This window comes from Theropithecus gelada, chromosome 6, assembly GCF_003255815.1.
Source record: "Theropithecus gelada isolate Dixy chromosome 6, Tgel_1.0, whole genome shotgun sequence".
In the NCBI taxonomy this organism is placed as follows: domain Eukaryota; kingdom Metazoa; phylum Chordata; class Mammalia; order Primates; family Cercopithecidae; genus Theropithecus; species Theropithecus gelada.
The window spans coordinates 70,838,027-70,865,398 of NC_037673.1; the positions used below are offsets into that span (position 1 = coordinate 70,838,027).

The window sequence follows — 27,372 nt, forward strand, 5'->3', positions numbered from 1 at the left end:
CAAGTCAAAAAATATTACGGAAATTTTATGGGTTTTCAAGGTCGGCAGTGATGATGTGTTTGAGGGAATTAGAAAAGGAGGTGGTATATGAAAAAGCCCTTAAGGGATATTTAGGATCTCAACAGTTTAAATGGGTAGGCATATCCAAGGTAAACAAAGAGAACATAAGCAGGGAGGTAAAAAGGTACTGAGTGTGACTGAAGAAGGGCCAGATACTCCTGGTTGAACTGCAAGGTTCGCACAGGAAAGTAGAGATACGTCAGAAATGTACGGTGGGGCCATATTAGTGGTGACAGGTTCTTTCTTTAATCCAGTAGACAATGAGAAACGCTGATCTGGGTCTATGGCATAATAGGAAGTAGTATGCCACATACTGCGTGTGGGAGTTGTGCAGGAGAGGTTGGAAAGTGAGTGCGTCTAAGACTGGGAAGACCAGTTTGGAGAGGCTATTGCACTGTTTTAAGTAAGAGATAATAAAGCCCTGCACCAGGTGGAGAGCAGAAGGAACGCAGAGAAGACGCAGGAGAGGCACATTTCAGAGCGAATCCAGCATGCAATGGATGTCCTACACGAGACAGAGAGATGCAGGTAACCGGAGCCATTTACAGTAACGGGTAAATCTCGGGAAACCGCTGGTTTCGGCTACCGGCCAGTTATAGGTTTGAGGTGCCCGTCGCTGCCACTTTGCCTTTTTTATACTCCTCTTTTTTTCATGGCCGCCTCCACTTCCCTCCATCTCTCCCGCGCTAGTAACTGAGCTTTCAGTCATCGACCTGACCCTGCGTTTTCCCTCACGCTCAATTCTGCTTCCTATAACTGCCTCCCACTGTACTCTCACAGCCAGGACGACCACGGGTCAGGCCCTGGGGCTGTGGGACACTCCACCCGCCAGGTCCCCTATCGCCTTCGCCTAGGCAGCTGCCATGCTTGCGCCCCCACGGCTCTAGGGCCAATAGGCAGGCCCTACTGCTGGGACTCGAACGGCTATTGGTTGGCCGGGCCGTGGTGAGAGATGGTGCGGTGCCTGTTCTTGGCCCTGCAGAGAGCTGTGGGCGGTTGTTAAGGCGACCGTTCGTGACGTAGCGCCGTCAGGCCGAGCAGCCCCCAGGCGATTGGCTAGACAATCGAACGATCCTCTTTTATTGGTCGAAGGCTCGTCCGGCTCCACGCGTGCGTAAGGCGAGTGTTCCTTCCGCTCCGTGTCTCCGTTGACTGGAGACGGGCGGAGCACCGGCGCCGGGGTTCGGTGGCCTCTAGTGAGATCTGGAGGTGAGGCGGCTGGTGGCCGAAAAGCGGGGCCGGGGCGGCGGGGAGCGGGGCGAGATGGGTGGGAGCGGGGTTTGGGCTATTTTGGTGGCAATTCTGGAGCTTCCCTCGGCCTTGGGAAGTGGCTGCCGGCAGCTCCTGCGGACCTGGAGGGTGCTGCGGTTGCGCTTTGTTGGTGTGGCGGCCCGGACCCGCGGGGACTGCAAGGAATGTCCTTGAGGCCCGGCAGGCCGAGCGGCGACCGGCACCAGTGCCGGAGGAACCCAGGGTCCCGAACTGGGCTTGAGAGGCGGGCGGCGGTCTGGCCTCTTGGTGACTGCGGTCATCATCTGTGGACCCGCGGGGCGTAGCCGCGTTCATCGGCCGTGTTCAGAGTAGGCAGTGCTGGCTGCATTGTCGCGATAATCGGGGCAGAAAGGGTGTCAGGCAGGGTGACCTCGGAGGCCCCTGGATTCGAGAAATGCTAGGGGTCTGTGGGGCTTCTGGGTTGGCAGCTCGCAGGGCAGACGGGAGAAGCGCGCCTGCTGGATCCGGGCATTCACGCCCAGGAGCTGCTGTTCATTAGCTCCTTTCTTTTACGTGACGGGAAAGATCTCTGTAAATGCTGCTAACTAACTTAGAGCCATAAAGAACCGTGGATTGGTGTAGATGTGTCCGGTTATTTACAGGAGAACGGCTTGAGAGGATGCGGAACCCAACGTGGGGATTCGCACAAGGACTCAAAAGATTTTTTTTTTTTTTTTTTTTGGTAAGGGGCGTAGTCTCCTTGGTGCTGATGTTCTTTTAGGAAAAATGTATCTTGGAGATAAAAATATAGAACAGTTAATTTCTGCAGTAGGAGGAGGTCGATGTACTTCATTCTTAAGTAGTCGTTTGAAATATTTCAGGATTTGAGGATATGCCTTCTTAGACATGGTCCTGCAGAGTCCTAGGAAACATTTATTTCTGGGCTATACTAAATGTGCATGTTTTCGGCGTCCCACAAGGTAGAGAATGTACTTTTTGTTTACTTATGAATTTATTTTCGTCTCCATGCAATGAAAGGCATTTTGCAATTTAGAGATAATCTAGCAAAGGCCTGGACAGTACTTTGGGCATAGACTGGATTTTGTAGGCCTGCTTTGTTGTAGTGTTCTTCCAGAACTTATGATAAACTTGGTGGTCAAGACAAATGGGAATTAGTAACATGAAGGTTAAACAAAATTGCACATAGGTTACAGCATTAACATGAAAATTGTCAGGTGTTTGGGATAACCATTTCAAGATAAGTGAATATGCCTGCATGCACACACTCTTTGTATTATTCCTTTATGGTCTAGTTTCTAGACTATAGATAGCCACATTATGGAATCACATGGTCTACTTAGGTTGACCCATGTGAAATTGCCAGTATTTAAAATTCAGCTAACCTACAAAAATAGCAGTTTCGTATGATTCCATTTAATACTTATCTTTGTCAGAGAACTTTGGAGCTCTAGCTTCATAAGTGAATAAAGAGAAGAGATATGACATAAAAACAGCATGTAATAGAATGTGAGCTAATTGGGTATAGAATCCAGGTTTCCTGATTGCCAGTGCAAGATTTTTTTTTTTTTTCCCTTCTTTCTGGAATACCAGCTTGAGCAGCAGAATGCTAGATCCTCTTGGGATTGAAAATGACTGCCATATAAGACGCAGTTCTTGCCTTCAAAGAGACAAAATGTACACATTTAATTAATTTGAGAACACTGTAAGACAGTATATAATCAAATACTGGGATGTGCAATGCAGGCGGAGTGCTGAGTAGGAGGAAGTAGGATGCCAAAACATCCTTTTCTGCAGTTGGTCATGGTAGGTGGTTTCTGTAGCAGATTGGATTGACATTTAAGAATTATCCATTCTTTTAAAGAATCTGTAAAATGTTTGGAGCATACTTTTTAGTCTGAATAAGTAAGGCATACCTTGCCTATTTGTTTTATTTCTTTAAGTGAAATTAATTTTTATTGCAGTGTTGCATAAATACCATCAACTCAATTTGCAGGAGCTATCCTGTAGCCTGCTTGTTCCATTTGCAACTGCTGATGAAGGTGGAAGATTGGATTCTATGGCATGTAAATGCTTTGCATAATCACAGGGCAATGGGGAGGATGTTCATGAGAAATGAGATTGTTTATAATTATGGTTGCTTTTGACACACCCTTATAAGATTGCTCTGTTTGTTTCCAAATAGGTGGGGTTTTCTGTGTTTAGGGGTGGCTGACAGGGTCATGTGTAATTTTTTCCTTGAATATTGCAAAGATGACTTTACACCTGGGAAAAAAGTCCCAGAATTACAATGCCACCATAAAATCTTTTGAGGGAATACATAATGTGTCTAATGTATAATTATGGGTTTATGATGTTAAACCAATTTGTTCACAAGTTAGTGTTCCTACAGGGTTGCAGCTAAGATTTTAATTCAAATGAATTAACTTTTTAATAATAATGGAATCTGATTGGCATAATGAGGAAAAATGTGAGCTGAAGTGTTTTTTTGCAGGGAAAGAGAGTTAGAAATAATTTTGACCTAATTTTGAAACACATAGTTAATTTACTTTCTGGAACTTCGATGCTAGTTGATCCTGTAGAACACTTGGTAGAGTTGTGTTTTAAATGTAAGACAGAAATTATGTGATAGAATACCATCATGAAAATCTAGCCTTTTACTTTTAGTGAGTCTTTTGGTTATAATTAAGTAGGGTTCAAATCTAAGATTTGATTAAAGATTTCCAATATTTTAAGTCCAAGTACCTGCTAATTTAATAGAAAGTATTTTGTTGCTGTTTTACGTTTTCCAGGATAGTTCCAAGTTGACTGTCTCTAATCTGAAGATCTGAAATCCGAAATGCTCCAAAATCTGAAATTTCTTGAGCACCAACCTGACACTCAAAGGAAATGCTCATTGCAGCATTTGGAATTTGGATTTTGGATTTTGGATTAGGGATGCTAAGCTAGTAAATGTAATGCAGATATTACAAAATTCGAAAACATCCCAAATCTAAAACACTTCTGGTCCCAAGCATTTTGGATAAGGGATACTCAACCTGTATGTAAAATGTTTCTCCTTCCCATACCCCATTAATATATTCCCTGAATGCTCTGCATTTAGCCTTAAACTAGAGGGCATGGGTTACATCCATATCTAGGTGCCTTAAAAAAAAGTCATCTTTAGATCTGTTTCAAGATGTGTCATAAAACACATGCTACTATAGTTTAAGAATTTAAGCCAGCATTTGTTGAGCAATGCTATGTGTGAGTGCAAGGTGCTGGAGGGTAAATTGATGAATAAGACTCAGGGTGGAAGGCTGAAAAAGCATGAGTAAACACAGGCAGGTACATGCCACATTTATATTCCTTTAGGTACTGCCAGCTTTTTAAAACTGACCCACGGTAGGAAATACATGTTAATTTAAAAGCCAGACACACACTTATATATGGATAGTTTCTTGAAACATAGTTTTAAGAAATAATACCTACCCATACTACCTGGCTTACCCAACAGCTATTTTTTATAATACTGTTTTCTATTTAATTTTATTTAAAAATGTTTGTTCTTATTGACGAAATTGATGTCATGATCTAATTGATCCAGTTGTTGTGGATCAACGGTTTGAAAACTATTCAGCTAGTGGCGTGGTATGGCTGAAATGTAGAGAACATGGAGTGATGCAGTGAGAGATGACACTTGATATTTGCTTTGGTTCCTTAAAGCTACTCTTTTTTTTTTCTTTTTTTTTTTGGTCTTTCCCCAACCTTTTATAAATAGATAAATGCTTTCTTTCTCTTACTTGATTGCCTTTTTATAGTCTGTCTTCAACAGATGAATCACTTTCTTAGTTATTACTAAATGTGAGATTCATTTGAATTCTTGCTAGTGTGGCAGTTAATGAGCTTACTTTTTAAGTCTTTTTGTTGATTTTTGCGGGTTACTAATATGCTTTATCACAGGCATTAATTTCAGTGAAAGAAGTAAGACTTGTAGGTTTATTTGTGGAGACCAATGGTAATATAAGATTTTTTCAAAGTAGAATATCAGAATTAGTATTTAGCAAACAGGAAATTTAATCATGGTAGTCACTAGATCAAAATCTCCTATGTGTTCTATTGGGAATTTTTTTGAATGCCATATACAGATACTTCAGCCAGTCATCTTCTTCTACTACTGTTCTAGCTTTTGATTAGTTGTGAAAGTTGGGAGCTTTTCATGTCTAATGCTTTTCTACTGGTCTTCTAGCACTATTGTTGATGATTCTGCTAGAAGAAAAGCAGCCACCACAGCAAAATTCTTACCCTGTTTTATTAATGTAGAAACATCTATCAGAAAAGACTTTTTCTGTTGACAGCAATGTTAGGAAGGTTTTATTAAACATCCTTTTGCTAGTGACATTCTGCCATATGTTTTATGGAATGAAAAAGTACAAGAGGTCCCTGCCCTTGAGGATCTTATAAACTAACATGATTTATAGCAGGACACTCAACAAGTAGATTCTTTGGTGTTTACCTTTTGTGTAATCAGAATGTAGATGATGAAGAAGATACTTAACATGCATTTTATATCTCGGTAATTAGAAAATGTGAATAGCTGTTTCTCACTTGTGTTTTCTGCTTGATTGCTCTTCTACTTGCAAGGCTCAGGTAATAAGGTCGAGTTTATCTTAAATGTTTGAATTCATATAATTTTTAAGAAATGGCTGCTTTAAAGTTGGTTGCCAGTGAGTAGTAAAGGATTTATTGTTTGAGTGAAGAAGTAATAACATAGTTCTCTTAATTTTATAATTATTTTCCAGAATTATAAGGAACAGTATCAAATAGTCATATGTATAGGACACTGTGCATACAAAGCAGGGTTTATAGCATACTTTTCCTTAAAATCTTTTCCTAAAACTACAGTGAGCTGTATAGCACACTCTTCCTTAAAATCTTTTCCTAAAAATACAATGAGCTGTATACTAAGTGTTCACACTTGATATTCCTTCCAGGATCCACGGATTCTGTATCTACAATGTTGTCAAGACTTTTTCGAATGCATGGCCTCTTCGTGGCCTCCCATCCCTGGGAAGTCATAGTGGGAACAGTGACACTGACCATCTGCATGATGTCCATGAACATGTTTACTGGTAACAATAAGATCTGTGGTTGGAATTATGAATGTCCAAAGTTTGAAGAGGTTAGTGAAGTTAATTTGATATTGACTAAAGTAAATTACATTTTCAATTTCTAAAGAGCCCTTAAGTCCTTATATGGTCCCTTTAGGGACCACATAATTTTTAAAAGTTATGAGTAAAATTTTTTTTTTTTTTTGAGAAGGAGTCTCCCTCTGTCGCCCAGGCTGGAGTTCAGTGGCAGGATCTCGGCTCACTGCAAGCTCCGCCTCCCAGGTTCATGCCATTCTCCTGCCTCAGCCTCCAGAGTAGCTGGGACTATAGGCGCCCGCCACCACACCCGGCTAATTTTTTGTATTTTTAATAGAGACGAGGTTTCACCGTGTTAGCCAGGATGGTTTCGATCTCCTGACCTCATGATCCCCCCGCCTCGGCCTCCCAAAGTGCTGGGATTACAGGCGTGAGCCACCGCGCTCGGCCAAGTAAAATCTTTAGTATGTAGGAACTTACCTCAAATTTCTGTTTATATGGAATGCACTGGAAATACTATTATTTTGCGTTCTCTTCACAAATGAGTGTAATTGACTTTATTTGAGAAATACATCTTTTATAAGTAACTAATAGTCAAAAATGAGTGTGGGCCAGGTGTAGTGACTCATGCCTGTAATCCCAACACTTTTGGAGGCCAAAGCAGGAGAATTGTTTGAGCCCAGGAGTTCAAGACCAGCCTGGACAACCTGGGCAACATAGTAAGACCAAGTCTTTAAAAAAAATTAAAGGCTGGGCACAGTGGCTCACGCCTGTAATCCCAGCACTTTGGGAGGCCAAGGGAGGTGGATCACGAGGTCAGGGGATCGAGACCATCCTGGCTAACACGGTGAAACCCGTGTCTCTACTAAAAAATACAAAAAATTAGCCGGGCATGGTGGCGGGCACCTGTAATCCCAGCTACTCGGGAGGCTGAGGCAGGAGAATGGCGTGAACCCAGGAAGGGGAGCTTGCAGTAAGCCGAGATCGCGCCACTGTACTCCAGCCTGGGCAACAGAGCAAGACTCCGTCTCAAAAAAAAAAAAAAAAAAATTAAAAAATTATCTGGATGTAGTAGCATGCACCTGTAGTCCTGCTAGTTTGGAGGCCATTGCAGGAGGATCCCTTGAACCTGGGAGATCGAGGCTGCAGTGAGCTGTGATTGCACCACTGTACTCCAGCCAGGGTAACAGCATGTAACCCTGTCTCAAAAAAAAAAAAAAAAAAAAAATTGCAGTGATGTATTGACTTACCACAGTGGTTTGATTAAAAGTTGGATTTAATTTTTGATTTGCATGTTTGATATTTTTATTGGACTTGTATTGTGCTTACATTTATGTTCTCATGACAATATATAAATGAATTGCACATGCAAAATAAAAATTTTTAGTTTTGATTGCTTATTTTAAAAGTCAGAGCTATTGGAATTTCCTTTTCTTTCTCTCCTATTAGGATGTTTTGAGCAGTGACATTATAATTCTGACAATAACACGATGCATAGCAATCCTGTATATTTACTTCCAGTTCCAGAATTTACGTCAACTTGGATCAAAATATATTTTGGGTAATAGTTTTACATGTTTAACTTCTGGTGTCATGAGATTTTTGATGTGCTGTAGAAATAAACCTGTTCATTCAAATCATGTATTTGGAAATATGTGTGTTGCTGAAAGTGTGCTGCATGCATTTAATAGTTTCCTTATTATTGGCAGTTAGACATTCTGAAATTTGAAACCTTAATAATTTGGAGAAAACTAGTATTATCTCAGAATACTGTGTGAGACTGTTGTTATTTGTGTAGTAAAGGCTAAAAGTTTTTCAGTATTGAACTTTTGTCATTTTAGGTATTGCTGGCCTCTTCACAATTTTCTCAAGCTTTGTATTCAGTACAGTTGTCATTCACTTCTTAGACAAAGAATTGACAGGCTTGAAGTAAGTATTTAAAACCTAAATATACTTTCTGTCAAAATGCATTTTAAAAAACTTTTCTTCCCCATGCTGCTAAGGCACACATTTTCAAAAGTTAAGAAAATAAGGGGAATTTTTTTGTATAATTTTACTATTAGCTAATTTTCTTAACTATTTTTTTTTTTTTTTTTTTTTTTTTTGAGACGGAGTCTCGCGCTGTGTCACCCAGGCTGGAGTGCAGTGGCGCGATCTCGGCTCACTGCAAGCTCCGCCTCCCAGGTTCACGCCATTCTCCTGCCTCAGCCTCCGAGTAGCTGGGACTACAGGCGCCCGCCACCACACCCGGCTAGTTTTTTGTATTTTTAGTAGAGACGGGGTTTCACCATGTTAACCAGGATGGTCTCGATCTCCTGACCTCATGATCCACCCGCCTCGGCCTCCCAAAGTGCTGGGATTACAGGCTTGAGCCACCGCGCCCGGCCAATTTTCTTAACTATTAACATTTTGGCATATATCCTTTTCTACTGTTTTTATACTTAAAGAAAATATCTGACATCATATATATTGTTTTATAATTTCTTTATGCATAATAATAGTTTATCAACATCTTTCCCTGTCCTTTTTTGTTTGAGACGGAGTTTGCCTCTCGTCACCCAGTCTGGAGTGTAATGGCATGATCCTGGCTCACTGCAACCTCCGCCTCCTGGGTTCAAGCAGTTCTCCTGCCTCAGCCTCCTGAGTAGCTGGGATTACAGGCACCTGCCACCGTGCCCATCTAATTTTTGTATTTTTAGTAGAGACTGTTTTTCGCCATGTTGGTCAGGCTGGTCTCCAACTCCTGACCTCAAGTGATCTGCCTGCCTTGGCCTCCTAAAGTGCTAGGATTATAGACGTGAGCCATTGTGCCCGGCCTCCGTGTCCTTAATGTTAAACTAAATTGTTTGTAATGGCTATATGTATTCTCTTCTGTCTAAACATCTTGTAGTTTATTAATCATCTAATGTTGGGCTGTTAGGTTATTTAATTTTTTTCAATAATAACAACTCTGATGAATGTTTTTGTAACTACATTTTTGTTCATATTCATAATCATTTTCTTCAGATACATTCCTAGGAGTGAGACAGTGGTTTTGCTTTTTTTAGAGCTTTGCTTTTTTTCTATTTTTTTTAAAGAGCTTTTTAGTGCTGTCATTGCCAATTTAGTTTCCAGAGAGTTTGTTTAGTTTATCCTTCCACAGGTGGTGATTAATGAAAATTTTTATATATTCTACCTTTTTTCCCTAATGGTAATCCAAGGAGGTACTTTTTACCAAGGATGATCTTTTGATACAAAATTATCAAAAGGTGTTTAAATGTAAATATACTTACATTTTAACATTAAAAATATTTTTAACAAATACTTTGAGCAACTGTTATGTTTAGCTTTGAGGATGCCAAAGAAATATAGGGTATACCTTTTTGTCTGCAGAAAGGTACACATACTACAGGATCATACAATATAGAGGGGGAAAGGTTTTGTTCTAAAAAGAATTTTTTTTAAATCATACTTTTTCTCATTAAATTTATCTGATCATTTTGTTCTTTTCCAGTGAAGCTTTGCCCTTTTTCCTACTTCTGATTGACCTTTCCAGAGCAAGTGCATTAGCAAAGTTTGCCCTCAGTTCCAACTCACAGGTAAGTATTATTTATAAGATAGTGGTGTGAATAGTATTCTTTTTTTCAGTTTACATTAATAGGAAGGATTAATAGAGTTTCTTCATAGTCCAGGATTTAAGAATTGCCCAAAGTTTTAAGTTTAATTCTCAAGTCCCAAGACTGGTCTCTATAAGTGCCCCAGGAACAGTCCCCTTTATCTAACAACTCAATTATGATTCTGTAGCTACTGGAATTTTGAATTGCCTCCATTTTTCTTTTTGAAAGTTTTCAAAAATTATGGTAATAATTTTTGGGTAAATAAGAGTATTTTCCTAGTGAAACACATCAGAGAGCAGAACAGGATCTAATGGAAGAGAACCCCAGGGCTGATTGATTGATTGATTGATTTGAGATGTAGTCTCACTGTCGCCCAGGCTGGAGTGCAGTGGCGAGATCGTGGCTCACCGCAACCTTCTCCTGGGTTCAAGGGAGTCTTCAGAGCCTCAGCCACCCGAGTAGCTGGTATTACAGGCGTGCACCACCATCCCTGGCTAATTTTTGTGTTTTTAGTAGAGACGGAGTTTTGCCATGTTGGCCAGGCTGGTCTTTAATTCCTGACCTCAAGTGATCCACCCACCTCGGCCTCCCAAAGTGCTGGGATTAAAGATGTGAGCCACCGTGCCTGGTCAGACTTATTTTTAAACCCCTTAAATTAACACTAGCGTTATTTCCTATTTTAAGTTTCTTCTTAATGTTCATAAGTCACTTTGAAGAACCTAACCTTTTTAACAATATTATATCAGAGCATTTTGAGTATAAAATAGTACACAATTCTGCCCTGATTATTTATTGATAAATGTGTATGGTCATTTGAACATGTTAACAAGGAAATGAGTTTGGTTTTGTTAATACTAATATGATCTCATAAAAAATTTGCAACTAAGCTTCTGCCATGGTAGGCAAAAATATAGAATGTTGTAGGGTTTAATTATGTGGGATTTAAATGACAGAGTTAATGCGCGACCTCAAAGGAATATTCCTAAGAAATATCTTATTCAGTGGAAAGGGAATCAGGGCACTATATGTTCTTTTTTAAAAATTTGGCTGGGTGCAGTGGCTCACCCCTGTAATCCCAGCACTTCAGGAGGCCGAGGCAGGCAGATCAGCTGAGGTCAGGAGTTCGAGATCAGCCTGGCCAACGTGGTGAAACCCTGTCTCTACTAAAAATACAAAAATTAGCTGGGCATGGTGGTGGGTGCCTATAATCCCAGCTACTCGGGAGGCTGAGGCAGGACAATCGCTTGAACCCAGGAGGCGGAGGTTGCAGTGAACCAAGATCGAGCCATTGCATGTTGCACTCCAGCCTGGGAAACAAAGTGAGACTCCATTTCAAAAAAGAAAAAAAAATTCATTTTTAAATCCGTCATAATACCATCACACTTTCTATCTTGAATACCTGTTAGTTTTATCATATTGTATATTTTACTCTTTGAATAGTAATTTGGTATTAATATAAGCCATAGGATGCTCTAACATTTAAAAAAGTTATTTTGTCCCTTGCCCTCATTGATATGTTTGATCCGTTTTAGGATGAAGTAAGGGAAAATATTGCTCGTGGAATGGCAATTTTAGGTCCAACGTTTACCCTCGATGCTCTTGTTGAATGTCTTGTGATTGGAGTTGGTACCATGTCAGGTTTGTAAGCAATTTTTGCCATATTTTAAAATAGGTATGTCACTAAAGAGGAAAAAGAACATCTTGGATTTGTATTATTTATTGTTAAATTCTGACTTTTAAATTACTCTTAAAATTTTTTATTATATTTGTGATATTTTTGTTCATTTGCTTTCTTTTGTTTGGTTTTTTAACCAACATTGCATTCCAAGGTTGGTCTGGAAGACACCTTCCAGGCCCTGCTGTTACTTAGACTCAACTGGTGACTTGGTTTTTTGTGTTTTAATTATCATGTAGGGAGAAAAGAGTCAGGAATTGGACAGATCTGAGTAAGATTCACCTAATAAGGTGATTGGAAATATTAATCCAGTAGTAAGCAGTACATCTCAGCAAGCACCCAGCATTAGCTTCAACACATGTTTCTTCATTCTTAATTTGGATAGTAGAGAATTAGATACTAATATCAAACATAGGACTTCATTATGTAGAATAAAAATTACAGCCTGGCATGGAAATTTGCCAGAAGGAATATATTATGGTGTGTGAAGGTCTCCTAATCATTAGGACTATATTTTATGACTTTCTCATAAAGACCATACTTAGTTAACTACTGTACCTTAGAGCCCTCAGTGAGATGCCTCATTCTTTCAGAAGTAAATGATCTAACTTTTAAGGGTGTAAATTACTGTCATTAGTTTAGGCCTTTTCAGTGGATAGTATTTTAAAAATGTAATATTGCTTCTAACTTTCTGAGAGTAAATTATTATTTAGTTATTTCTTTTATTCAACAAAGATTTTATTTAGCAGATAAAATATTTTTTAATTTTAAAAATTTACTTACCTTAAAATTTACTTTTGGGAGTACAATTTTATGAGTTTTGATAATGACATAGCCATGTAACCAGCACTACACTCAAGAAAAAATGTTGATCAGGTGAAAATGTACTTGTATGATTTTATTCAAACAAAAGAATATATGAGAAGAGGATTCGCCAGGAAGTAATAGTTGGGCCATGAAACCACGGGGTTATTCATTGAAATAATAATGATGTGAAAAGCAGTTGGGCGATGAGTTTTGTCATGATATGGTCAGAAAAGTAGACAAAGGAAGTGATTAGATTTGTGGTTGGAGAGGGCAGTGAGACATTTACAGCTATACAGAAATGGTGTAATTAGAGATTTGGGTTAGGGTAGAAAAGGACAGATTTAACACATATTAACTTGGAAGTAACCCTTTGAAAAAGCCAGTACAAAAAGTAGAAAGTCTTAGCTTCTTGGATGCATGTGGATTGGTGCTGTTTCTTTGTGTATAGAGAGACTTATCTGGGGACAAAGTAAGGAAGAATGCCTGGAGAGCATATGGCAACAACATGAGTGAATATTGTGCAGAGAGAAATAGTAGATAGTCAAGTCAGGAAAGCATTGGTCAAGTATGGTTTCGATGGCCTCAAGTTTGAAAAGATTATATTCAGCTGCTGTTTAAAATGTAGTTTGATTTATAATGCTTTTGTTATTGTGATTGTGTAGCCTCTTGAATTTCCACATTTGAGGGTAATTGTGTAATTAAAAATATACAATATATGCTTGTTCTAGTCAGTCAAATGATATCTTAAAATTTAGGAAATAAAATACAACTTTGGGTTTTTGTGAGCAGTTTTTATAGGACAATTTAAATTTATGTTTCAAAGCATTGTTATGTTTGACATCAGAAATATGTTTTTTATTATGCTCAAGGTTATTTGTAAAGTGAGAGAGAAGGATTTGGTGGTAATCTAAGGTCTCTTCTAGCCTCTGTAATTCGGTTGTTTTCTATTTGAGATTACCAAATGATACCTTAAGCATTTTGTAGTGGATTATGTTTGTTAATTTTTAATCTTGAGTTGCCATTTTGTATTATATCATTTTCCAAACAGATCAATGAAATAACCAAAATTATAAGAACTTCAGTAGTCATCATAGAGGTTATATTGAAATTAGAGTTTGTTGGTACACCAAAAATAATTATTTTGATCTTATATCAGGACTGGCATAACTGGCAGGATATTCTACTTATATAAAAAATCCTTGGTTAATTGGCAAATTGCTTTTCTCCTAAGAAGTGGGATTAGATCAATAGTGTAACTGGGGTTTTGCTCCATTAGAGTAGCTTGCACGCTCCATATTTCATAACAAGGCACTACTGCTTGACAAAAAGGAGTTGGAAACACATATGTTTATCAGTTGTGTATTAAACACTACGATTCTGCCTGGCATTGTGATATTGGGGACATGGGAGAAGGCAAGAGCTTTGCCCTTGAGGGACTTACAGTTCTGTGGTTATTCCTGCTGTTCCCTAAGGCTTGGCATCACCTCTGAGTTGCTAATTCTATTTCCAGTAAATGGCAAGGAGCTTAATGTATTGATATTTTCATGTATTTGTCTACCTGCAGGAAGACAAATATATCCTTGTGATACATGCAGCATCAAAAATACACACACTTTACTAGTTATATCTTTAATTTTTCTCTAACCAGGGGTTCGTCAGCTTGAAATTATGTGCTGCTTTGGCTGCATGTCAGTTCTTGCCAACTACTTCGTGTTCATGACTTTCTTCCCAGCTTGTGTGTCCTTGGTATTAGAGGTAAGACCAGTTCTTACATATGGCACTAGTAGAAGAGTAATATTTCTGCTTACCTCATTTTACCTGAACAGAATCAGTACCTTCTAATGTCACACTGACTTAATTTGTAGCTTTCTCGGGAAAGCCGCGAGGGTCGTCCAATTTGGCAGCTCAGCCATTTTGCCCGAGTTTTAGAAGAAGAAGAAAATAAGCCAAATCCTGTAACTCAGAGGGTCAAGATGATTATGGTAATGACATAGTTTTCTTCTCCTTTTAGTATCCTCACTTCCAGTCTCATTCTTTTAAGATTTCTTATTTTCTACAATTTTTGGCTCATTCGATGATACTGCGCCCCCTTCTTCCTTTTTTTCTTAATGTGTTCATTTCTTTGAGGCTCCTGGTCTTTATTAGCCCCTCTCTCCTAAGCAAACTTTTTAAGTTCCTCCACCTTATCTCCCTTTGAAAGCCTGTTCTTTGGGATGTTTTCAGTAGTTCAGTGGGGTCACTACTTTATTTAGTTGCATAGCAAGCTTGGGGCTTTCTTTTTCATGGTAAGAGGAAGCTATGAGAGATAATGTCTGGTTGTCCATTTGCTAGGGATAAGAAATTTAAGTTCTGTTGATATGCAGAGGATACATTATTTTTAAAATTTTATTTCAGTCTCTAGGCTTGGTTCTTGTTCATGCTCACAGTCGCTGGATAGCTGATCCTTCTCCTCAAAACAGTACAGCAGATACTTCTAAGGTTTCTTTAGGACTGGATGAAAATGTGTCTAAGAGAATTGAACCAAGTGTTTCCCTCTGGCAATTTTATCTCTCTAAGTAAGTTAACTGATATCTACTTTGTGATATATTAATCATAGTACTCAATGCTAATATAAGTTCAGATTGTGTCCTTTACATTTCTGAATAATATTTTAATTTGCTTTCTTTTATTTAGAATGATCAGCATGGATATTGAACAAGTTATTACCCTAAGTTTAGCTCTCCTTCTGGCTGTCAAGTACATCTTCTTTGAACAAGCAGAGACAGAATCTACACTCTCGTTAAAAAACCCTATCACATCTCCTGTAGTGACACAAAAGAAAGTCCCAGACAACTGTTGTAGACGTGAGCCTGTGCTGGTCAGAAATAACCAGAAGTGTGATTCAATAGAGGAAGAGACAGGGATAAACCGAGAAAGAAAAGGTAACTTGTTATTCTCTTCACTTTCAGTCCTTCATTGCTTCTTCAAAAAATAGTAAGTTTTCAAAATTTTGTGCCGTGTTGTGAGATTTCTTTTGATCTCTTGAACAGTTGAGGTTATAAAACCCTTAGTGGCTGAAACAGATACCCCAAACAAAGCTACATTTGTGGTTGGTAACTCCTCCTTACTCGATACTTCATCAGTACTGGTGACACAGGAACCTGAAATTGAACTTCCCGGGGAACCTCGGCCTAACGAAGAATGTCTGCAGATACTTGGGAATGCAGAGGTGAGGACGATACATAAACTCCAACGTGGCATTTTTCATTACAAAGGAGCTTTTTCAAGGAAGAAAAATCTAGTATCTGCTGAACACTACAGCTAAGTTCTGGGCACCGTGTAACATAACTAACAGATACTATCTTCTTTCTTTATTTCCCACAATCTTGAGAGGTAGGTAGAATTACCTGTTTTCTCGATGAGAACGTTGAGGTTCCAGTATGTTTAATTTCCCCAAGTAGTACATCTAGGAAATGGTAAAGCTGATAGCAGGGTCCAAGATTTTCTGACTCCAGAGTCAAAACTCTTTCTAGTTTATTACTGTTTATCACAGAGATGAGCGACTACTGTATTCTCATAGGTGTGTTGAGGCCTAGAAAGAGTTTAACACAGAGACAAGTTTCAAAGATACAAGAAAGTTTTTGTTTTATTTTGTAAGCTTGATACCCATGAGGAAGCTTGCTTTTTTTTCTGAGATTTGAAGAGGGTCTTCTACCTACATGACCATATCAATCTACTCATGCTTTCATGCAAATAATCATGTTCCATCCATGTCTGCTTAATATGGTTAATTCTTTCTTTTAAATATATTTTAATACGTTTGTTGGCAAAATGCAATTTTTCACCAGTTTTATTGAGGTATACTTGGCAAATGAAATTTTATTTTATTATTATTATTATTTTGGGAGACAGAGTGTCATTCTGTCACCCAGGCTGGAGTATAGTGGCACCATCTTGGCTCACTGCAACCTCCACCTCCCAGGTTCAAGTGATTCTTGTGTATCAGCCTCCTGAGTAACTGGGATTACAGGCATGTGCCACCATGTCTGGCTAGTTTTTGTATTTTTAGCAGAGATGGGGTTTCACCATGTTGGCCAGGCTGGTCTCAAACTCCTGGCCTCAAGTGGTCTGTCTGCCTTGGCCTCCCAAAGTGCTGGGATTACAGGCATGAGCCACTGCACGCCCGGCCTGCATTCTTTAATCATATACTTTTTAGCTGAACTTAGTCATTGTTCTTTAAACGCAGTTCCCAACTCTGGGTTTCTATTGTTTTTGTCATCTGACATGCCTCCCCATCTCCAGGTGTTCACACCTTCAGGGCAAATGCTAGCATCTGTGAAATCTATCTCAATTCCGCCAAACAGAAGTAACCTTTCTTTTCTGAAGCATCCTTTATATAGAGACTGTGCATTTTTAATGGCAGTTGTACTTTGTTGCTTATATCATATTTACATGAATATCTCCATTATTAGACATCAGGCTCTTAGAAGGCCAAGTCCATGTCTTGAGAAGGCTTTGGATTTCATAGGTGCTCAGTAAACTTTAAGAGAATGAATGAATTTTCATTGACAATACATACACCAGCTAATGTTTATCTTACTATTCTTTTGAAAAATTAGACTAATATTAGTGTTTGCAAAGAAGATCCTTGAATAAATCCACAGGTAGTAGTCACAAAATTGAATTACTGGTACCAGTTTTGTGGAAGGTGGTGACTGTGAATGTGTGTGTATATATGTATGTATGCATATGTATGTATATCACCACCACAAGCAGAGTCAAGAGACAGCTAATAAACCAAGAGAAAATATTGGCAATTTATGTTTAAGGCTAAAGGGCTAATCTCTAATATATAAAAAGCTCCTGCAAACTGATGAGACTAAATTTTTATCTAATTTTTTAAAAGCAGATAATATAATCAGTCTATTGTCAGGAAAAAAGTACATGTGGCTCTTAAAAATGTGAAAAGGTGATTAACTTCATCCTAAGAGAACTGCAAATTAAAATTGTACTTGAGATATTTTCACTCATCAGATTGTCAATAATCCCAGGGTTTAATAACATACTCTATTGAGGTTGTCGGGAAAAGTCTTGTCTTGTTTTTTTTTTGTTGTTGTTGTTGTTTGTTTCTTTTGAGAAGGAGTTTTGCTGTTGTTGCCCAGGCTAGAGTGCAGTGGCGTGATCTTGACTCACCGCAACCTCTGCCTCCCAGGTTCAATTGATTCTCCTGCCTCAGCCTCCCAAGTAGCTGGGATTGCAGGCATGTGCCACCAAGCCTGGCTAATTTTTTATTTTTAGTAGAGACGGGGTTTCTCCATGTTTGTCAGGCTGGTCTCGAACTCTGGACCTCGGGTGATCTGCCCATCTTGGCCTCCCAAGGTGCTGGGATTATAGGCGTGAGCCACTGCCCCCAACCTGGAAAGGTCTTTTCTTACATTGGTGGTGAGAAGGCAATTGGATAGTGTTAATTCAAATTAATAAAGTTGTAAAAATTATAAAAATTTATAAGATTATAAATGTTCATACCCTTTGGCCCAACACTTGTGTGAATTTATACCCATATATATGCGTGCGTGTGTGTGTGTGTGTGTGTGTGTATTTATAATCATGCATAAAAAAGTCTGGATGGATACACAATAAAATAGCGGTACCTATTTATGTGTAGTTAGCAAAGAACTGGGCAGATGGTAGACAGAGATGGGATGAAGACTTTTTGTTATATCTCTTTTAATATTTAGTTTTTAAACCATGTGAATATCTTGCCTGTTCAGGATATTAAAAATAGAAAGTTTACTAGAGTTTAAACAATAGCTGTTACATCTGACACACACTTGAAACCTTGCTAAATTCACATTTATTTTTCTTTTTATGGTGTATTAGTGCAAGCCTGTCTTTGTATTGTAAAATCTAATGATATGGTATTTATATTATTTTTGTTTGGCATTTTTTGTATTAAATGAATTGTTATTTTGCGGCGGTATCTTTTTTTTTTTGTTTTGTTTTGTTTTGAGAGAGTCTCGCTCTGTCGCCCAGGCTGGAGTGCAGTGGCCGGATCTCAGCTCACTGCAAGCTCCGCTTCCCGGGTTTACGCCATTCTCCTGCCTCAATCTCCCGAGTAGTTGGGACTACAGGCGCCCGCTACCTCGTCCGGCTAGTTTTTTGTATTTTTTAGTAGAGACGAGGTTTCACCGTGTTAGCCAGGATGGTCTCGATCTCCTGACCTCGTGATCCGCCCGTCTCGGCTTCCCAAAGTGCTGGGATTACAGGCTTGAGCCACCGCACCCGGCCCCGGAGGTATCTTTTAATTAAAAACTACAGTGATTTAATTTAAAAATTACATTATTTTAACTTAGCATTGTGTGTATTAAATGGTTTATAACATGAACTATAGTCTTTCAAGCCTTCTGTTTCATCTCTCTCTCTAACCCCAATTTCATTTTTTTCTCCATTTCTTTAGAAAGGTGCAAAATTCCTTAGTGATGCTGAGATCATCCAGTTAGTCAATGCTAAGCATATCCCAGCCTACAAGTTGGAAACTCTGATGGAAACTCATGAGCGTGGTGTATCTATTCGCAGACAGTTACTTTCCAAAAAGCTTTCAGAACCTTCTTCTCTCCAGTACCTACCTTACAGGGATTATAATTACTCCTTGGTATGTTGTTTTCTTGATTAAGAGAGGTTTGCTTTGTATGTTTTTAATCTTTTTCTTTTCTTGATTAGTTTCATATATGTACATAGTTTTATAAAACATTTTCCTTTTAAATCATTTTACCCTAATTTTTTATTCTGCTTATGATGTAGGTCATAGAAATCAAAAATATTTTTCCTGTTTTTATAGTCATTACTCAAAGATTTTAGTATTGTAAACACTTTTTAAAGGTAAATTAAAAATTTTGTTTAAAAAGAATACATACTAAAGGATTATGTTTGAAGATAGTTATTAATGACAAGCTGAGATGAGTTTTTGTGCATTTTACTATATAGATTTTCATTTGGTGCCTGACTTTACCTTGTAGGTGATGGGAGCTTGTTGTGAGAATGTTATTGGATATATGCCCATCCCTGTTGGAGTAGCAGGACCCCTTTGCTTGGATGGAAAAGAATTTCAGGTTCCAATGGCAACAACAGAAGGTTGTCTTGTGGCCAGCACCAATAGAGGCTGCAGAGCAATAGGTGTAAGTTGGCATTTATATATTTGCCAGTTTTAAAATACATCATGGGCAAGGCAATGAGAAGAGTTTTTTTTTTTTTTTTTTTTGAGACGGAGTCTCGCTCTGTCGCCCAGGCTGGAGTGCAGTGGCCGGATCTCAGCTCACTGCAAGCTCCGCCTCCTGGGTTCACGCCATTCTCCCGCCTCAGCCTCCCGAGTAGCTGGGACCACAGGCGCCCGCCACCTCGCCCGGCTAATTTTTTGTATTTTTTAGTAGAGACGGGGTTTCACCGTATTAGCCAGCATGGTCTCGATCTCCTGACCTCGTGATCCGCCCATCTCGGCCTCCCAAAGTGCTGGGATTACAGGCTTGAGCCACCGCGCCCGGCCGAGAAGAGTTTTAAGGACAATTAGTTGATACCTTTTGGGTCAAGCATGAGCGTTTTTGGGTAACATGTGCTTGCTTCTCTAACATATACTGTGTAGCTTGGTGGAGGTGCCAGCAGCCGAGTCCTTGCAGATGGGATGACTCGTGGCCCAGTTGTGCGTCTTCCACGTGCTTGTGACTCTGCAGAAGTGAAAGCCTGGCTCGAAACATCTGAAGGGTTCGCAGTGATAAAGGAGGCATTTGACAGCACTAGCAGGTGTGTGAGCGGATTTGTATGTACATTTATATCTATTTATTTTAGAACCAGTGTCATTTTCTGTGATTACCAAACATAATTGTTAACATATTACCTCCTTAAGAGCACATAACAGAATATCAACTTTAAAGCTATTCATTCAAAATAAGTAATATTTATGCTTGGTTGGGGGGAAAAAAAGAATCTTGATTCAAATGAATAGCTCCACAGAGGTAAATTAGTAAGAAAAAAAAAAAGTGTGAGCTAGTAATTTTGATTAGACTGTTACTTTGCCTAGGAGATTTTTAGAAAAAAAGATTTTCCAGATAGGAGAGAAGTATTAGTATAATAGACTTACTTTAAATAAAGAAAATTAAATTTATAAAGTAGTATAATCAATACAAATGATAACCACAATATAGTTCAAGCTAACACATTTGTTTTTATGTGAACTGTGTAAGTTTATTAAGAAATAATTGTGACTGGGCGCGGTGGCTCATGCCTGTAAGCCCAACACTTTGGGAGGCCAAGGCAGGCAGATCACTTGAGGCCAGGAGTTCGAGACCAGCCTGACTGACATGGCGAAACCCTGTCTCTATTCAAAATACAAAAATTGGCTGGGCATGGTGGCCTGTGCCTGTAATCCCAGCTACTCAGGAGGCTAAGGCAGGAGAATTTCTTGAACCTGGGAGGTGGATGTTGCAGTGAGCTGAGATCACGCCATTGCACTCCAGCCTGGGTGACAGAGCGAGACTCCATCTCAGAAAAATAAATAAATAAATAAAGAATAAAATACAATCTTTGCATCTTTTATTTATAGATTTGCACGTCTACAGAAACTTCATACAAGTATAGCTGGACGCAACCTTTATATCCGTTTCCAGTCCAGGTCAGGGGATGCCATGGGGATGAACATGATTTCAAAGGTAAGTGTAGGCAGAGTATCTGAAAGTACTTTTATTAAAAGGTAAATATTGATTGATATAACTCATGTTATATCAATCAGGCATTTGTTGATTGGTATTCCTTACATTTGATAGATTTAATTTAGACTTGGCATTACACATATCCTGAGTTTACTCAGGACTGGGAACAGTCTTAGTGTTGACATTTCAAAACTTTATCTAGTCAAGAGACCACCTTTGAAGCTGACCTCTTCCAGAGACGTCAAGATTCGTCTTTAAGAACAGCAATATAATCCCAGTACTTTGGGAGGCCAAGGCAAGGAGATTGCTTGGGGTCTGGAGTTTAAGACCAGCCTGGGCAACACAGTGACATGCCATCTCTACAAGCAATAAAAAAAAAATAGCTGGGCATAGTGGCACATACCTGTGGTCCTCGCTACATGGTAGGCTGAGGTGGGAAGTTAGCTTGAGCCTAGGAGCTTGAGGCCAGCTTGGGCAATGTAGCAAGACCCTGACTCCATTCATCCATCTGTCTGCCCGTCCGTTCGTCTGTCCGTTTTGAATTTAGGATATTTTCTACTTATGTGGGGTTTACAGTCTAATAAACCTATCAAAAGTCAAGGAGCATTGCCAATAAACAGTATGGCAGTTCAACAACTTAAAAATAGAATTACCATATGATCCAGCAGTTGCACTTCTGGGCATATACCCAAAAGAACTGAAAGCAGTTCTCAAAGAGATATTTGTACACCTATGTTTGTAGCAGCATTTTTCATAATAGCCATGAACTGGAATCAACCTAAGTGTTCATTGTTGGATGAATGGACAACAAATTAGATGTATTTGTATGTGTGTGTATGTATATGTCTATATAAAATGGAATATTACTCAGCTTTAAAAAGGGAGGAAATTATAGCACATGATACAACATGGATAAACGTTGATGACTTTATGCTAAATGAAATAAACCAGTCACAAAAAGACAAATACTATATCATTCCACTTGAATCAGGTGTCCAGAATAGTCAAATTCATAGAGACAGAAAGTAGAATGGTGGTTATCATGGGTTTGGGGAAGGGGAAAATGGGTGGTTGTTATTTAGTAAGTACAGAGTTTTTGTTTTATGAGATGAAAAGAGTTCTGGGAGGAAAGACATGGAACCGGCCCAAATGCCCATCAATGATAAACTGGATAAAGAAAATGTGGCACATATACACCATGGAATACCATGCAGCCATAAAAAAGGAATGAGATCATGTCCTTTGCAGGGACATGGATGAGCCTGGAAACCATCATCCTCAGCAAACTAACACAGGAACAGAAAACCAAACACCACACCTTCTCACTTGTAAGTGGGAGTTGAACAGTGAGAACACACGAACACAGGGAGGGGAACAACACACACCGAGGCATGTCGGGGGGTTGGGGGCAAGGGGAAGAGCATTAGCACAAATACCTAATGCATGTGGGGCTTAAAATCTATATGACAGGTTGATGGGTGCAGCAAACCACCATGGCACATGTATACCTATGTAACAAACCTGCACATTCTGTGCATATATCCCAAAACTTAAAAAAAAAAAAAGAGTCCTGGGTATTTGTTGCATTGCAGTGTGAATATACTTACCACTGTATACCTAAAAATGGGTAGGATGGTAAATTTTATGTGTTTTACCACAATAAAATTATTTTTTAAATTGCCAATAAGTATGTTTTGGGTTATTGAGGTATGAGTCATTAATTGAATTAATTCTGTTTAATTGGAAGTAATTGGAAAGCTTATTTGTGTTTTATGTATATTAAAGCTCAATGACTTTCCACCTCACAAGATCGACTCTTATGACTCACTTCTCTTTACAGACTGCATTACTTGGGGTTTTAGGTAACAGCTGAATAATTAGAAGATGGAATTTATTACTCATTCCCCAGTGACATATAAATATAAGTATCCTTATTGAGTATTTTTAACATTATCATTTTTTATCTACATCCTATTCAACAATGACTACAAAGAACTTGGTTTTCTTACCAAGAAAGAAACACATTAGGAATCTATACCTGACCAAGAAAGTAATTGTGATGGTTAATAAAACAGCTGTTACTTTTGTGCTCAGTTTCTTTGAAGTATAGTTATTACACTTAGAAATATATCATAGATACAAATAAATTCTTCTCATAAGGATGAATATTTCATGCATTTTAATATGTGTGTGTTTTGCGTTCTTGTTAACAGGGTACAGAGAAAGCACTTTCAAAACTTCATGAGTATTTCCCTGAAATGCAGATTCTAGCTGTTAGTGGTAACTATTGTACTGACAAGAAACCTGCTGCTATAAACTGGATAGAGGGAAGAGGAAAATCTGTTGTTTGTGAAGCTGTCATTCCAGCCAAGGTTGTCAGAGAAGTGAGTGACTGGATAGATAACTTATCTTTTTTATTTTGTAATCTTTAATTGTATTTAAAACTAGGGTAAAGGAGTATTAACATTTTAAATAAAGTTAAATATATGGGACAGTGTTTTCCATCAAAGATGGCTGTTGTACCTTGCCACCTGCCTATGTGTATCTAATCCATAGGAACAAACTTTACTGATTTTTTTTTAATTATTATTTTTTAATGGAGGATAGAACTTGAATGGGGCCACATCTAAACTTTGTTTTCTGGAGATGCAGAAAGATAGATTTGGGTAACATTCCCCTGAACCTTCTGGAGGAACATCTAAATGTACACAGCTCTGTTTTCTAGGTATTAAAGACTACCACAGAGGCTATGATTGAAGTCAACATTAACAAGAATTTAGTGGGCTCTGCCATGGCTGGGAGCATAGGAGGCTACAACGCCCATGCAGCAAACATTGTCACTGCCATCTACATTGCCTGTGGACAGGTGAGCTCTCCAGCCTCCACTTCCCTTGTTACGTCTTTCTGAGTGAAAGAAGTATATTGTAGATTTTTTCTTTTCTTTTTTCCAGGATGCAGCACAGAATGTTGGTAGTTCAAACTGTATTACTTTAATGGAAGCAAGTGGCCCCACAAATGAAGATTTATATATCAGCTGCACCATGCCATCTATAGAGATAGGAACGGTGGGCGGTGGGACCAACCTGCTACCTCAGCAAGCCTGTTTGCAGGTATGATGTATCAGGCATAGAGTCCACATGCCTAGTTCCAACTCTGGGTTTCTCTTTCTAGCTGAGACTATGTATCACTCACCTCTATATTTTAATTGGTCTTTTCAAAACTCTTTTGTCATATCAGCCTAATCCATTGTGTCCAAATAGGCATGTTTCAGCTTATGCTTAGATAAGAAAGTAGATGAAGAGAGCAGATGAATGTTCATCTACTGAGTAAAGGGTACTGCCAGTGAGGCTGTGAATATGATGTTAGCTATGGTGTTATGCACTGTCAGTCGTGGCTGTCAAGTCTTGGAAAGTTAGTACGTCCAGTGGAGTCTAGTTCTATTCTAATGCCATTTATAGTTGCCCTGTTTTTAGTTGATTGAGTAAGAAATTGTTCATGATTTTAAGGGTGAATCTTGCTGTGTCTCTCTCTGGCTACAGATGCTAGGTGTTCAAGGAGCATGCAAAGATAATCCTGGGGAAAATGCCCGGCAGCTTGCCCGAATTGTGTGCGGGACCGTAATGGCTGGGGAATTGTCACTTATGGCAGCATTGGCAGCAGGACATCTTGTCAAAAGTCATATGATTCACAACAGGTAATACCCAAAGATATATTTAACATGTTTTCCCTATATTTCAAAAAATATGCAGTGTAAAAACTTACTACTCAGCTACTGTAGTCCCAAGTTAAAATTCTACATTCCTGATGTTTATATATTGCTACTTTGTCATTTTCTACCATAGGTCGAAGATCAATTTACAAGACCTCCAAGGAGCTTGCACTAAGAAGACAGCTTGAATAGCTTGACAGTTCTGAACTGGAACACGGGCATTGGGTTCGAAAGGACTAACATAAAATCTGTGAATTAAAAAAGCTCAATGCATTGGCTTGTTGAGGATGAATAGATGTAATCACTGAGACAACCACTTGGTTTTTGACTCTTTCAGAGAGGTCTCAGGTTCTTTCCATGCAGATTCCTCAGATCTGAACACAGTTTAGTGCTTTACATGCTGTGCTCTTTGGAAAGATTTCAACAAGAATATTGTACGTTAAAGCATCAAAGATGGTAATCTACAGCTCACCTCTGAAGGCAAATACAAGCTGGGAAAAAAGTTTTGATGAAATTCTTGAAGTTCATGGTGATCAGTGCAATTGACTTTCTCCCTCACCCCTGCCGATTGAAAATGGATTTTAAAATTATACTATAGCTGACGAAACTCCTGATTTTGTAGTTAATTTATTAAGTCTGGGATGTAGAACTTCAAGAAGTAAGAGCTAAGTTCATATTTGTAAATTAATTCTTCATTTGGTGCTGGTCTATTTTGATTTTGGGGGGTAATCAGCATTATTCTTCAGAAGGGGACCTGTTTTCTTCAAGGGAAGAAACACTTATTCCCACACTACAGAATAATGTGTTAAACGTGCTAAATAGTTCTGTCAGGAAAACAAATCACTGCATTTATCTCCGCAGGCTATTTGTTCAGAGAGGCCTTTTGTTTAAATATAAATATTTGTCTAGATTGGCTATAACATGTCTTTCAGCATTAGGCTTTTAAGAAACACCGGGTTTTGTATTCATTACTAAAGATATCAGAGCTCTTAAATGTTGCTTAGATGAGGGTGAGTGTCAAATGCAAGCAAGACTGGGACCTTAGAAATCAATGGAGAAACACAGTTTTGAAAGAAAAATGCCATTTCTCTAAGCCAACTTTAATTGCTTAAGAGACATTTTTATTTAGTTGAAAAATCTAGTTTTTTTTTTTTTTTTTTGTAAACTGTATCAAATCTGTATATGTTGTAATAAAGCTTCTTATGCTAGTTTATTGGAAGTGTTCAAGAAATAAAAATCAACTTGTTTACTGATAAAATACTCTAGCTTGGGCCAGAGAAGATAATGTTCTTTAAGGTTGTCCAGGAAACCCTGGCTTGCTTGCGGAGCCTAATGAAAGGGAAAGTCAACTTTCAGAGCCAGTGAAGGAGCCACGTGAATGGCCTAGTTCCTGTGGCCAGGAGGTTGGTGACTGAAACATTTACAGAGGGCTCTTTGATGGACCCATGAACGCTCTTAGCTTCCTCAGGGGATCAGCAGAGTTATTGAATCTTAATTTTTTTTTAATGTACAAGTTTTGTATAAATAATAAAGAACTCCTTATTTTGTATTACATCTAATGCTTCAAGTGTTGGTCTTGGAAAGCTGATGATGTCTCTTGTAGAAGATGGACTCTGAAGAACATTCCAGTAAACCATGGCAGCATGGAGAGCCTCTTAGTGATTGCGTCTGCGGTGTTAATGTGGAAGATTTACCTTTTCCGTTGTACGTAAAGCCTAAATTGTTTTTGTTGTGACTTTTTAGCCAGTGACTCTTTTTCTGAGCTTTTCATGGAAGTGGCAGTGAAAAATATGTTGAGTGTTCATTTTAGGACTGTAATTAATATCTTGCTAAATTAATGTTTTGTACAATTACTATATTGTATACATTTTGTTATAGAATACTTTTTTTCTAGTTTTAGTAAATAATGAAAAGGAAGTTAATACCAATAAGTGTAAGCAGTAACCTTTTTTTCTTTGGATTAATCCTAGCCCTGCCTGAGGTCTGGAAGCTTGTAAAGTCTGGTCATAGTAGTAACCTGTAATTCATGCGAGGAGTCACATGACCATTCTCAAACTCTAAAACATTGATAGCAGTATTCTATTGCATTAAAATCAGCTTTCTTAGAGCATTTGATTAGTTCAGATTTATGTCAACTAGACATCTTTTGGATAGTGAGAGTGGGAAGGCTAGTTAAGGAGAAGAGGGGCAACCACAACCAAAGAGCCATTGCAAGCATTTAAGCTGTGTGAGCTGAATTGGAGAGGGGAATTTGTACAGCTTAGCATAGCTGAGGATGGCCTCTTTAGAAATTATTGTGAGTCAATAATTTACATAAAATGATTGACTACACTTTTGCTGTAGTTAGAGGTAAAAAGGTATGTATGAGCCACTAAGAAAGAACCAAGGCCCAGATACTAGAGGATCAGTTTGAGTTTTTCTCTGAAATGACCTGTGGTCACCTGTATGCTCAGCCCTCTTCAGGGTGGAACAGGCTGGACAGAAGAGAGTG

At 38.7% G+C, this 27,372-nt stretch overlaps 1 protein-coding gene across 5 annotated transcripts; it reads left to right on the top strand.

Annotated features, from left to right (window-relative positions):
* The first annotated feature begins 299 nt into the window (after positions 1-299).
* HMGCR (3-hydroxy-3-methylglutaryl-CoA reductase) lies at positions 300-26,809 on the top strand. 5 transcript variants are annotated; one of them, XM_025387406.1, is made up of 20 exons: positions 300-588; positions 6,264-6,451; positions 7,866-7,977; positions 8,258-8,345; positions 9,910-9,994; positions 11,545-11,650; positions 14,143-14,249; positions 14,360-14,476; positions 14,889-15,049; positions 15,168-15,415; positions 15,524-15,702; positions 18,931-19,125; positions 19,490-19,648; positions 20,110-20,267; positions 21,067-21,172; positions 23,386-23,556; positions 23,898-24,038; positions 24,124-24,282; positions 24,712-24,866; positions 25,015-26,809. In XM_025387406.1, exons 1-20 carry the CDS (start codon positions 552-554, stop codon positions 25,067-25,069), a joined length of 2,727 nt encoding a protein of 908 aa, XP_025243191.1. In that variant the 5' UTR covers positions 300-551; the 3' UTR covers positions 25,070-26,809. The 5 variants fall into 5 exon arrangements, with proteins under 5 accessions (XP_025243191.1, XP_025243195.1, XP_025243192.1 ...); XM_025387410.1 differs by lacking the exon at positions 300-588 and adding an exon at positions 894-1,269 and having other exon boundaries at positions 8,258-8,349; XM_025387407.1 differs by lacking the exon at positions 300-588 and adding an exon at positions 894-1,269 and having other exon boundaries at positions 25,015-26,435.
* Positions 26,810-27,372: the final 563 nt, after the last annotated feature.

Excerpts from the sequence above, each read along its gene's own strand:
- HMGCR (XM_025387406.1), top strand. The coding sequence starts at position 552 with ATGCAATGGATGTCCTACACGAGACAGAGAGATGCAG. Across the intron at positions 9,995-11,544 it reads CCCTCAGTTCCAACTCACAG|GATGAAGTAAGGGAAAATAT; the intron begins GTAAGTATTATT and ends GATCCGTTTTAG. Across the intron at positions 24,283-24,711 it reads CTCAGCAAGCCTGTTTGCAG|ATGCTAGGTGTTCAAGGAGC; the intron begins GTATGATGTATC and ends CTCTGGCTACAG.